General features: G+C 39.5%; 2 protein-coding genes across 2 annotated transcripts in view; one reads left to right on the top strand and one right to left on the bottom strand.

Annotated features, from left to right (window-relative positions):
• Nucleotides 1-14,023, top strand: part of LOC308081897 (TOX high mobility group box family member 2-like) — a gene marked incomplete at its 3' end in the record, with an annotated part of 399,667 nt that overhangs the window by 254,296 nt on the left and 131,348 nt on the right. The window lies entirely within an intron of this gene.
• snta1 (syntrophin, alpha 1) overlaps nt 1-14,023 on the bottom strand; it is a 74,358-nt gene that overhangs the window by 47,850 nt on the left and 12,485 nt on the right. The window contains exon 2 of the mRNA XM_080424200.1: nt 1,003-1,188. Within this exon, the coding sequence (XP_080280326.1) occupies nt 1,003-1,188 (186 nt within the window). The remainder of the gene's footprint in view (nt 1-1,002; nt 1,189-14,023) is intronic.

The raw sequence follows: 14,023 nt of genomic DNA, 5'->3' as shown, positions 1-14,023 counted from the left end.
AATAAAATAAAATAAAATAAAATAAAATAAAATAAAATAAAATAAAATAAAATAAAATAAAATAAAATAAAATAAAATAAAATAAAATAAAATAAAATAAAATAAAATAAAATAAAATAAAACAAAACAAAACAAAACAAAACAAAACAGACACAGAAGGAAAGACACCGTAAGGGAGTGAGGGTGAACCTGGCTAACGTTAATGTATAGTCAAAACTCCATTGTGCGATGTTGTTGCTTGTCGACAAAATCAGTTCTTGCAACCTTCCTGCCGACTCCACTGGCAGCCTCTGTCTGCAGAGCAGAGCACACCCTGGGGGTTCTCTGCACGTTTCTGGACAAAAACATGCTCTCATCCGTGGGTGTCTGTCTGTCTGTCTGTCTGTCTGTCTGTCTGTCTGTCTGTCTGTCTGACCACGCACGAACAGTAGCACACAGATCAGACACTGCGTGGACGGTATGTGTGCACACACACACACACACTTCAAAATGTTAGACGCCTGGGTTTCTTCCTGCACTTAGGGCTCTACTCTGGAAGTCTGATCAAAGCTCTGATGCAAAATGCATTGATCCTCTGTCTCCCCCCATAACATGTACCCTAAAGGAGAAATATGCCCACATAATGAGAAAGATTTGGGGTTTCAAAATGCTATTTTCTGACAGAAGGCTGCTACTACTGCTACCTTTATTATGCTTCTCACATATTCTGTTTTTATGTATGTTCTGATCGTGTGTGCATGAGTATGTGTATACACTGTTTATGTATGCATTTGAAATGATCAGTCTTTCAGTTGTTATTGTTGTGTATACAGTAGCTGTAATATTTAGATACACTGACTAGAATTATGGGCAAGTGTCAATTATTTCCTTGTTTTTCATTTTATCTTCTTAAAATAAAATGTCTGTGAACTGTGGATAATATGCTTAGTCATCATAGTTTAGACATAATCAGTATATAGAGAGCATCATTGACAAACCAGAGGGTTAGGGGTTATTTTGTACCTTCGAGAATGACCTCCTTGCCAGTTTTCTTGAGGGCCTGCACAGCCTCGTCGTGTGTGGCCTCCCGTAGGTCGTAGCCGTTGACAGACAAGATGGCGTCTCCAACATACAGGGCCTCGGTCTGGTCCGCTGCCAGGCCCTTAAAGATCTTAGAGATGAGGATTGGCATCTTGTTCTCCTTCCCACCTTGAATAAGAAACAAAAGGGAAAAAAACATTTTAAAACGCTGAAGGCAAAAAAAGTAAAGTGACATGCAGCAAAGGTCGTCGGGATCGGGACTCGAACCCGCGACGCGCCGTCAGGCTACATTGAGCCTAGGTGCCTGGACCGCTACGCCAGCGGCCCAAGCCAAAACAATATTTTTTATTGTACTGTATGTTTATACAATATAACACAACTGCAGTGGCTGGAAGTGGTCTCCCTGCTCTTCTATTAAGAAATGTGTTCTGGAAGTAACACTATAGGTTGACAAGCATCAGGCATTCCATCTTAGTCCATTGCAGGACGGTGTTGCCAACAAGAGTTCTGCAGCACTCCTGCTGATTCCACAGCCAGCTGCTCTCTGCACAGCAGAGCACAACCTGGGACTTTTCTGCACCTTTCTGCACGGCAACATGCTCTGTGGGTGTCTGTCTGTCTGTCTGACCACGCATAAACAGCAACGCACAGTTCAGACGCTGCATGCACAAGTGGTGTGTTCCTTAGAGACGCCTTAGGGGTCTACTGATTATACATATTAGCAGTGGCGGAAATAGTACTCAAATGTAAAAGTAAAAGTCAATACTGCAATGTAGAAATACTCTGTTACAAGTAAAAGTCCGGAATTCAAAAATTACTTTACTAGTAAAAGTACAAAAGTGTTGGTATCAAAATGTACTTGAAGTACCAAAAGTAGAAAGTACTCATTATGCAGCAGAATGTCCCATTTCACACATTTTCAAATGTATTAAAATCTTTTGAAAATAGCAGATCTACAAGCTCACAATGTGTCGCATCGCGACACATTGTCAGCTTGCAGATCGGCTATTTTCAAATGACCAAAATGTATATAGGGCTGAAGTGAAGTGTTTTGTAATAATAATCCACATCTACAAACTAGTAACTAAAGTTTTCAGATAAATGTAGTGAAGTAAAAGTACAATATTTGCCTCTTGAGATAGTTGGAGTAGAAGTAAAAGGATTGGAAATTGGAAATACTCAACTAGAAATACCTCAAAATTGTACTTAAGTATAGTACTTAAGTAAATGTTCTTAGTTACTTTCCACCACTGCATATCATCGGCCTATTCAGAGCTGAAATTATTTTTTGTGTGAATAAACCATTATTTTGTATTGTATGGTCATACAATATAACTAACACAACGGCAGTGGTTGGAGGTGGTCTCCCTTCTCTTCTATTGAGAAAGGAGTTCCATCTTAACTCAGTAGACGACTCAGTTGGCCCTTATGCCAGAGACCCCGGTTCAAATCCGTTATATCGGTAGGGCATAAACAATGCCCAGCTCCACACAGGCGACATGCTACCCTGGCATGGCCATTACAACCCTCTACTAGTACTGCTGCAATGGAAACGGAAAACGCACCACCCACCACCCACCACCCCGGCTTTCGCCCAAATGTCACTCATCTATGCACGACGAAAATAAAAAAGCACCACCCACTACACCAGCCCCATAACATAATCCTATGCTGCTGTGCCATCCTTGCCATTTCTAACAACTGATCTTTCTTCTTTTCTGGCTTGAGCACCCGGCATCCATGCACCCACACGGACGCTGGGAACATCGTCTTCCAGGCCAGCTGTGTCCACAAACATCCATCTCCATGCAGAGGGTCCTGGCTCCTCCACTGCCCAGATAAGATTCTCCCCTCCCCTCCCCTTCTTTGAATATATATTTTTTAAAGTGAACATTTGTCAAATGTTTTGTTCCAGGGACGTCCAGAAGCAAAGATTTGAGTAAAAATTAAAAAAAAAAAAAAAAAAGATTTGCACAAATGTTCAAGATTTTTCAAAAATAGCAGATCTACAAGGTCCTATGAGCTTGTATATCTGCTATTTTTGAAAAAGAAAGTATAAAATAATGGTTATAGCTCAAATCTAAGATGACACAGATGCGTTCCCGTATTGAATGGTTTAAGTCTTGTTGACTTATCTATAGACATATCATATCAAGCTTCTACCTGTTTTTGGGCGGTGAAACCGCCCCTATATGTGAGGTTTGGATATTTGCACCCCCCAATCCTGCGCTGTGATTGGCCACCAGTGTACCCCCCTAACCCTGCACCGTGATTGGCCAATCACAGTCTATTCAGGACTGTGATTGGCTAGTGAAACATGACACATGTGCATAGCCCTATAAATAGGACTATGCACTTTAAAAAAACTCATTTATGTTTTTTTTAAGTGAATCACACATTATCTCACATTGTCTCAATCTCAATAAAATGTATTTATTTTTTGTACATGATTGGTTGACTCCATTCAGTATTGTGATTAGCTAGCAAGACACCGCCCACTTCACACTGGGTGTGATTTTTTACAGTATATAGTATATATGTTAATGTATCAGTTTGTAACCCCAAAAGTGTGCAAATGAAACCAAATGGAAACCATTTTCATTTGTTTCAGTTGTAAACCCTCTGAGTTGGATTAAATTTAAGGAACCTATTTTCGACCTCATGTTCGTAGAATTGGTCCTCACTAATGCTCATTATAAGAGGTCTACTCACTCTCAGTATCTCAGAGGTGGGCTGTGGACAGTATGGAAATGTGCCCACCAATGACATCATTGGTGGGGGGATTCCAAGCTTATGGAAATTACAGCATGGAAATTCTCTTCTATTACTGGAAAGTTAGCAGGCTGAAATAGAAGGCCCTGTTGTTTGCCCTGCCCAATACAGGACACAGCCTTTTAGATGTGCATGGAGCTGTTTTAAACTGAGCCAAACAAGAACGTTTTCTGATTAATCTAACTATGAATTTGAGGCAGTGAATTGATTCAAATTCTCTCATTCTATTGTAAGGAGAACATGGGAAAATCAGACACCATAACACCAGTGTGTTGTGTGTGTGCCAAGAGCTCGCTCTATCTGCACTTTCTAATTCCTCAGCCTACATAAAATGACAAAAGAACAACAGGATTTAAGTTAAATATTGTCTAAGTCCCCCTTTAAGTTGTAGAACTAGTTGTAGAACAACTAAATCCAATAGAGCACCGAAGTCTGACGTAATTTACGGTACACATCCTACCTGGGTCGCGTTTTTTCCCCCCCGTTCTGAATTCCCATAGACGTGTTTGATATCGCGTCAAATAAGAACTGTGTTCCAAAAATAAACAAATGACCCCAGCGATTTGACTCTTATGGATATGAAGCATCAACTGACGGTGGTAAAACGCTAATGTTACTTCCGATTCTATGATGACACAATGGTATTCTCCATAGAGAGATGACTTTACGAACCAGGGGATGAACGAGTGACCTCAGGACTTCTGTACTCTATAACAGACCTCCTTGAGAATTCAGAAAACATAGAGGTATTATTACACTACTCTACAAGTTTACAATTACTATACAATACAGTTACACGCTCACAAAAAAAGGTTACTGGCTGTAACTCCCTATGCAAACAGCAGAGTCATTTACGACTTTTATTCACTCACTGAGTGTGGGAGACAACTCCAGCCGCCAAAAGTACAGTTAAAGGAGCACATGAGGACAGCACCAGACAGTTATTACCCTCTCAAAGTAACTACTGCAGTTTCTTATCTCTCTCTCTCTCTCTCTCTCTCGCTCTCTCTCTGCCCCCCCCCCATCTCTCTCTCTGTCTCTCTCTCAATACTCTTTTAACCCATTTAGACAGGGAAAGAATCCATGTCATTTTTGGGCGGTGAAACCGCCCCTATAAGTGAGATTTGGAAAAATGTACATTTTCCTGCGCTGTGATCCGGGCCCAGGAAATTTGTAGAATTATCCTGCGCTGTGATTGGCCAATCACAATCTATTCAGGACTGTGATTGGCCAGTGTTACATGACACATGTGCATAGTCCTATATAAGCAACCATAACTTGAAAAAAACCATAAATTGGTTTTTTTCAAGTTATGGGTTTGTCCATCATAAAGAGTGTTTCAATAAATGTATTTATTTTTACTTTGTATATGATTGATCGACTCCATTCAGTATTGTGATTAGCTAGCAAGACACCGCCCACTTCACACAGGGTGTGATTTTTTGATTTCTTTGACTATTAAAAAAAACAGATATACAAGTCCATAGCGCGGAAAAACGTATGTTTCTATATCAGTGCTTCTCAAACTTTTTCATGTCAAGGACCCCCATAATTATATGTATTTGGCCACGGACCCCCATCTCAAAATATGTTGTAATAGGGACCCCCAGAAGCAAAGATTTGAGTAAAAAAAATTCCCTTTAAAAATATATGTATATTCAAATATTTGCACAAATCTTCACGATGAAAAAAAGAATAGCAGATATACAAGCTCATAGCGCGGCACTCTCAGCCAAAGATATCTAAAATGACAGAGAAGCGTTCCCGGATTGAATGGCTTAATGAAGGTCAGCTCCTATGCTGATGGATCAGCCATCTTCCTGAGGGCGTCCATTCTCCATGACAAATGTTGTCAATAATGTCAACTGTAGTTGGTCTCTGGCCTTCAGGACGCTGAGGAACGATCCGAAAGAGGATTAAATCAGAATTAATTCAGAATATATCTTTTCACAGGTCGGCTCTCAGCGGTGATCGTGGGACCCCCAGGGCATTTAATTCATGTAACCCCCCCATCCCATATACTGGATGGAGCCAGGTACCCTCATTGGATTAAAAACAAATGGGGGAAATGCGAAGAAAGAAAGAAAGAAAGAAAGAAAGAAAGAAAGAAAGAAAGAAAGAAAGAAAGAAAGAAAGCTGCCACACTGAGCTAAGCTGCAGTTCCTCTCCTATGAATCTCAATCAAAGCACCCCTCGAGGTCTGTCTGTTCTCAACTTATACTCAGTTGGTGTCGCGCGCACCAACGGCAGTGTCTCGCGCCGAAACCCGACGGGCTCCGAGCTTGTAAATTGGCTGTTTTTGGACGCGCGACGCCGTCTTACGACAAAGTATACTGCAAATCCGGCTACTTAATCCATTAAGACCGGGAACGCATTTGTGTGTCATTTTAAGATAGATCTGCTATTTTTAGAAAAATCTTGAAAATGTTGTGCAAATCTTTGAATATAAATCTATTTTTTAAAGTGAACATTTCTAACTCAAATCTTTGCTTCTGGGGGTCCCTGGAACAACATATTTTGAGATGGGGGGTCCACGGCCAAATACATATAATTGACATGAAATAATGTCAATTATGTCATAATTGGCCTGAAGCAAGTGCTTTACTTGCATACTGTACAGAGAGCCACAGCCATCCACACTGTTTACCAGGTGATGGAGTGTTGAGAGAGAGCCGCTGGTGACTCAAGACTCACTGAGACCGTGAACCCCCCCCCCCCCCCCCCCCCCCCCCCCGCTGATGGATTGTGGGTAATCGCAAAGTGGAGAAGAGGTAAACGAGCGGCTTCGGGCGACCGCAGTCACAGTGTTGTGTGTGAATGCCACTGACTGACCCTCAGGGACCATAAGGGAGAGAGGAATGGTATGATTCAGCATTGCAACCTTTTAGATCGAGAGCAGATATTGTTCTCATATAAAATTCTGTCTAAAAAAGTAAGAAAGAAAAGAATTAATGAAGAAGACATGGCATTTTGGTTGGTGGGAGGAAGACAAGCTTTTTTTTCTCGGTGAACTAATGACTAATGGTTCACAGAAATTGTCTTCACCCCCACAACCAGTGGTGGAAAGTTAATAAAGTACTGTATTCTGAGGTACTTAGTAATTAAAGTCAGTACCACCTTTACCAGCAGCAACATTAAAGTGATGAACACACTGCATTACTGATTATAATCCAATAATAATAATATTGTGAAATGGGCCATTATGCATAATGAGTATTTATATGTATGTATGTATGTATGTATGTATGTATGTATGTATGTATGTATGTATGTATGTATGTATGTATGTATGTACAGTATGTATAGCCCCTTTCTCATTTAAACATCAGGAACGTTGCCTAGTGTTGGCCTTTCAAACATATGTAGCATGCAACAGGAGATTCGGATAATTGGTAAAAATGTATAAAACAATTTACACAATAAGCCGGCTATTTTTGTCTCCGCGAGGCCGAAGGCACAGAGGCCAGGGCAGAACCTCTACCCCAAATGTTTCACATCTGTCTGTTATAGCGCCACCAGGAGGCCGATTTTTGCTAAACAGGTTTTTTTTATATTACTCCTACAGATTTCGTCCAACAATCACGCAAATCGGTACACATTATCTCTATAGTCATGTGATCAAGACAGATCTGTCGGATTTTTCACATTCCATCCTGATTATTAACATTACAAACTAATAAAAGAACCCTTGTTGCAAAAAAAACAACGTTGCCCTTTAAATATAACAGAGTTAGGGAGATGCGAGGATCAAATGCAATATTTTTTTTACTTCCTTGCACAGAACATGACAGATACATTGAAATGCTTGACATGCGGTCTCCCATTGATGCACCCATACAAAACACAAACAAAACATCTTTCCTACGAGCTACAACCTACTTTTCATCAAAACTAACCGAGCTGGAGAAATAACATTGTTGTCATGCACAGACGAGTGCACACTGCGCAGTGTTGTGCAGGTGTAGCTCGTCTGCAATTACTAAATGGAAATGTATGTTTCATTTCGCTTATGAGCCATTGATCATGGAAGTTCAATCTGTGAATATTTCCAACTCAAACGCTAATAAGAAGCAGTTCTCTCTCTCTCCAAACACCTCGGAGTTGAACTCATAATTATTCGCCTCACAACCGAATGTAGGAATCATTTAAGATACAAGAACATCAGAGCAGTACTGTACATGGACAGTAACACTTAGGATCTTACTGTGCAGGCCTGTGGTTTTCAAGCTTTTTGTGCCCAAGGGGCACCAATGGGCAAGTCAAAATCTGAAAGCGCACGTATTCATAGTGAAAATAGCTTGTAGATACTCTTATGAGATTGTAGACATGTTATTTTTGTTATTGCTTTTTAAATTTATGAATTTAAGATAAAGTCTACTAGAAAGTTTCCAGTAGGCTTTATCTTACACCTGTTGTACCTCCAGTCTGGAAACTTCTATTGCAAGGTATTGCAAGCAAGGTATCGATGGACTTGACCATGGATTTAGTTATTGGATATTGGCCAAGATTTGTATATTGTGCATCCATAGTTTTTACATGCAGAGAATGAGATGAGGAAAGAGAATGGGGAGCATTCAGGTGAGAATTATAAAAAAAAGAAATGAGAGCAAATGGGACTTTAGTTTTTATGTCAACAGATACTATTGTTGTCACTTTGGTGTGAAATTAAAGCTTTTGGTGTCTTGGCTTGTTCCAGCCATCACTGCCCTTCAGTCTGGCACTCTGATCCCACAGCTCTGACTGAGTTTCAAGGCTCTAAAAATAGAAAGTGTGAAACCATTCAACATTTTAACCCCTTATTAAGCCAAGGCAAGTTGACAAACAGCACATTAGAATGTACAACAGCCTGTGATGGGTGTCATGCGAAGGCAGCAGAGGGTTACGGACAGTAAAGACATTGTTGAGGAACAGACGGCTGTCAGTCAGGAGATTAAACCACTTTCATATCATTATAGGCGAAGATTAATAGCGAAAATAGCCGGTCTACAAGCTCACAACATGAGCCTGTAGACCGGCTATTTTAGCTATTTTTTAAAAATTGAATGGAGAAAAAAAAGTATGAAATAGGACTTGGTGGTTATACCGGCAACCCACTTTTACCCTGCTGTACCAATTTTGGGCATCCTAGGTTCAATTCCCAGCCCTGGCAATGTGCCGAGGTGTCCCTGAGCAACACACTTAACCCCTAACTGCTTCTCTGTGGGCAGCACTCAGCTGGGTAAAGCTGAAAATTAAAAAAAAAAAAATTCCCCCGCGGAATAAAACAATTCTAACAATAATAATAAATATTATTATTATAAAAAAATATATAATTATAGAACAATTATAAAACATTTCAAAACATTTTCAAAAATAGGCCCTACCGAAGATAGAAGATCTACAAGCTCACAACACGTTGCATCGTGACATGCTGTGAGCTTTTCATTATTCATTGCACGGTGAAGTATAATAAGTGATTAAAGTTTAAGCATTAGTTTAGCAGCTCTGTTTACACCACTGTAGAAACTATAGCCAATTATCCTTTAGAGAACAGCAAAGCCCCACACCAATATCCACTCTGCAAGCCGCTTATCTGTATCCTTTCCAGAGGAGGCTAAAGGCCCAGGTCATTAGCCCGTCTTTTAATCCATTAAGACCGGGAAAGCATCTCTGTCATATTAGATTCCTTTGGCTATTCAAAAATAGCAGATATACAAGCTAAAGGGAACATTTTTGACTCAAATCTTTGCTTCTGGTGGTCCTTAAAACATAATATTTTGTAAAATATTTTTTTCATGTCAAGGACCCCCAAAATGATATGTATTTGGTCGCGGACCCCCATCTCAAAATATTTTGTTCCAGGGACCTCCAGGAGCAAAGATTTGAGTTAAAATTTTCGCTTAAAAAATATATATATATTCAAAGATTTGCACACATTTACTAGATTTTTCAAAAAATAGCAGATCTACAAGCTTGTCTGCTATTTTTGAATAGCCAAATAAATCTAAAATGACAGAGATGCGTTCCCTGGATTGAACGGGTTAATTACCGCTGGCACCTAGTCAAATAGCATCTCCAATCCTTTCATATACTTAAAGAGGATTTTGCTTTTACTGTCTGGAATTCCAGGTAGGCGGTATTTGTAGTTTGGGAACCTTCCATTTGTTCCTATGCACTTATCAGGAGGACTTAAAAGATTGTGACGCTAGATTCCAAAATGAACCATTTAAATGGTTCCCAAAACACATATTTTTTTAAGTAAGTATCAGTTGTAACATTGTGAAAACTGCTTGCTTTAAAAAAAACTTTTTTTTTGGGGGGGGGAAAGTCAAACGTGTATATAATCTTCTGTAATTTTCATATGTAGTGAAATAGGTAACAAGGTAACAATTTCTTGCCACATTATCTAAATAGTAATCATGCTCAGACCTGGGCTGGTGAGTAGGTATGCTTGGTATAGTAACAAGACAAGACTGCTTATCATGAGTGAGGCGGCTAACCAATTCAAATCCGGGAACGCGTCTGTGTCACTTTACATGTCTTTGGCCATTTAAAAATAGCAGATCTACAAGGCAAGCTCATAGCTTGTAGATCTGCTATTTTTGAGGAAATAAAATCGTTAAAATGTGTGCAATTTTTGGAATATAATATATACATTTTTAACTCAAATCTTTGCTTCTGGGGGTCCCTGGAACAAAATATTTTGAGATGGGGGGGGGGGGGGTCCATGGACAAATATATATAATTTTAGGTGGTCCTTGACATGAAAAGAGTTTGAGAACCACCGATATAATAGCAACAGTTTTTACAAAAGAAAAACTGTTAGGATTTAGAAGACATTTGTAGAATCCCCCAGAAGCAAAGATTTTAGTTTTTAAAAAAAAGTAAAACATGTATATTTTTATTTATTTTTTGAATAGCCCAAAGTAATCATTATAGCTAGAAATATAAGATGACACAGTATGCGTTCCCGGATTGAATGGGTTAACGCTGAACTGTTCGTTGAGCTAGATCAGCACCCGGGGGGTTTGGGGGGGGGAGGGAGGGGCTTTCTGAACCTTTATTTCAGTGGTTCTCAAAGTTTTTAATTTCAAGGACCCTCCGTTTTCCCCAGCATTAGGCCATGGACCCCGGGTCCATTTGGTTCCATTTCTACACTCTTAGTTATAGACCTGCAGGGGTCCATTTCGTTCAATTTTGTACACTCTTGGAGTTACAGAACCTATCAATAATCGAGCTGGGGGGGACCCCCTCAAGGACCCCTGGGGGTCCCTGGTCCCCATTTTATTGTAAGTCGCTTTGGATAAAAGCGTCTGCTAAATGACTGTAATGTAATGTAATGTAATGTAATGTAATGTAACTTTAAGAACCATTGCTTTATGTGACAGGTACAGTGGAGAGAGACAGGAAATACAGATAAACAGTAGCGGAGTGACATGCAGCAAATGGTCTGGCCGGCTGGGAATGGAACCATGAGGGAACCAAGTCAGGCATTAGAGCGGTATTTGGTACGCGCCCTAGCCACTCAGCTATTGGTTTTAATTAAATGGCCCCGCACAATGTGTTCGTACACACATGTTATTTTTATTAATTTGCATTAATTTTAACTGCTGCTTGTGTCATGCGAATATTACGTGGAGATAAAGCAGCGTGATTTATTTTCAAAATGAGGTCGTTTTTTTTCGCCGCAAATAAAAGTATCACCAAATTAATAGTTTGATGTGAAATATTAGAATATAAACTCATTGTATAGGGTTTAAATGGTTAAAAATGCTCCGTCAACGCCATTAAAGTTATTTCTCCTTACGTGCTCATTGCGGTGCACAGTGGCTCCACCCACAAGATGAACCGTTTGGAACAGTGCTGACACGTCTAAATCTGGGCTAATGGTCACCACAGCGTGATGTGGTCGGTGAACTTTGACATGTATTATCATAATAAGTCAGCATTCAAGAGTCCTCCCCGCAGGATTAACATACTAATATCTCCTCTGGTTGACTTGACAGGCTATTAACTCTGACCTTGAGATGGACACGTGGGAGCGATGACCACCTCACACATCCATTACACACAGTGGTGGGAAAAAGTACTCAAATGTTTTACTTAAGTAAACGTATCAATACTGCAACGTAGAAATACTCTGTTACAAGTAAAAGTCCGGAATTACAAATTTACTTGAGTAAAATTACAAAAGTATTGGTATCAAAATGTACTTAAAGTACCAAAAGTAAAATTACTAAAATGTTTGAAAATAGCAGATCTACAAGCTCGGATGCGACGCGTTGTGAACTTGTAGATCGGCTAATTTTCAAATAGCCTAGGTATAAAATATGGCTAAAATGGTTAATGGACGTTTTATAACGCAATACATTTATATCTGCAAAGTAACTAGTAAAAGTACAATATTTGCCTCCGAGATGTAGTGGAGTAGAAGTAAAAGTACAGACAATTGTAAATACTCCAGTAAAGTAAAAGTACCTCAAAATTGTACTTAAGTACAGTACTTGAGTAAATGTACTTAGTTACTTTACACCACTGATTATACATAACAGCTTCCCTGTCTTTTACCTTTCTAATGCCCTGTCCTGATGTGATACGTCACATTTGCAGTGGTGGACAGTAACGGAGTAAATGTACTTGAGTACTGTACTTAAGTACAGATTCTGAGGATCTGTACTTTACTTGAGTATTAGATTTTTTTGTATACTTATTGCTCTTACTCGAGTTCATTTCCAAGACAAATATTTCACTTTCACTCGAGTACATTTCTAGGAAGGCTGTAAAGTACCGAGTACTTTTAGGTTGGCCGTTTCTTTTTTCTTCCCTAAAATGCAATTTTAGGGAAGGCCACACTTCTCTGCTCTCACACTTCTGGCTTCCCCCTCCACTCGGCTCTTTGTTACATCTTTTATGGGTGTATAAGAGTAAAAGTAATTTAGTTCTGGTTCCTCAGTCATTTCAGTTTTTATAGGCGTTTCTGCGGGCTTTGTATAACGTACAAGGAAGCACATCATCAGTGCATGCAGTGCAGGTGGTTTCGGAGTTACTTCTCTGAAACAAGAATTACAAGGTCCTATAAATTCATTGTGAAAACATTACAGCAATTCACAGCGTTCAACAGCTTTATCCACGAGTTTCCAGTGTCCCATGGGGCATTGAGGGAATTATGGGCATCACTTCCTGTTGTCAGTCATTCAATTCACATTCCTACGCCTACAGGAAGCGATGCCCATAATTTCATAGGAAACTTGTGGATAGAATGTTATCGTTCATCAGAGTGGACACTCACATAATTATTTTTCATAGTTATCTTATACAGTAGTTATCATTCTTAGTGGGGACGACCCATTACTCTCTCCCAACTCAATGTTGTTATGTTGTCAAATAAAAACAAACAGTATGTGAATATCTCTTCCTTTCTCTTTTTTTGTCTGCCATGTTTCCCCATTCATTCCACCCACCCACTAACCTGGTCCTTTCATCTCTCTCCAAACCCTCCTTCCTCTGACATTTCATGTCAAACATAGTTCAACTCCCCACAGCTGACAGCGTGTCACACTGCCCAGAAAGCCGACAGGTAAATGGATGCTCAGTGCTTTATTAACCGATTTAGACCGGGAACGCATCTGTGTCATTTTAAGATTTCTTTGGGCTATTCAAAAATATCAGATATACAAGCTCATACCGAGTGCCGCGCTACGAGCTTGTAGATCTGATATTTTTTGAAAAATCGTGAAAGATTTGTGCAAATCTTTGAATATATATATATATGTTTTAACTCAAATCTTTGCTTCTGGGGAGTCCCTGGAACAAAATATACTGCTCAAAGAAATGTAGGGAACACTTTGATCCCTTAATTATTTTTTGAGTTTTCATGAACTGTGTACATACTGCTAACAAAAACTGCTCAAAAGAATTAAGGGGAAGTGTTCCCTTAATTATTTTGAGCAGTGTAGTATTTTGTGATGGGGGTCCGCAGCCAAAGACATATCATTTTGGGGGTCCATGTAATTGTACATTTGTAGAATCACCAGAAGCAAAGATTTGAGTTAAAAATGTCTGCTTTAATATATATATATATTCAAAGATATGCTAAAAGTTTCTGAAGATTAAAACAAATTGCAGATCTACAAGCTCATAGCGCGGAACTCGGTGCCGCGCTATGAGCTTGTATATCTGCTATTTTTGAATAGCCAAAGACATCTAAAAATGACACAGATTCTTTCCCGGTCTGAATGGGTTAAGCACTGAC

This window comes from Gymnoscopelus braueri, assembly GCF_963280865.1.
Source record: "Gymnoscopelus braueri genome assembly, chromosome: 3".
Taxonomy (NCBI): domain Eukaryota; kingdom Metazoa; phylum Chordata; class Actinopteri; order Myctophiformes; family Myctophidae; genus Gymnoscopelus; species Gymnoscopelus braueri.
The sequence above is the reverse complement of the archived record's forward strand: the minus strand, read 5'-3'. Positions and strand labels throughout refer to the sequence as shown.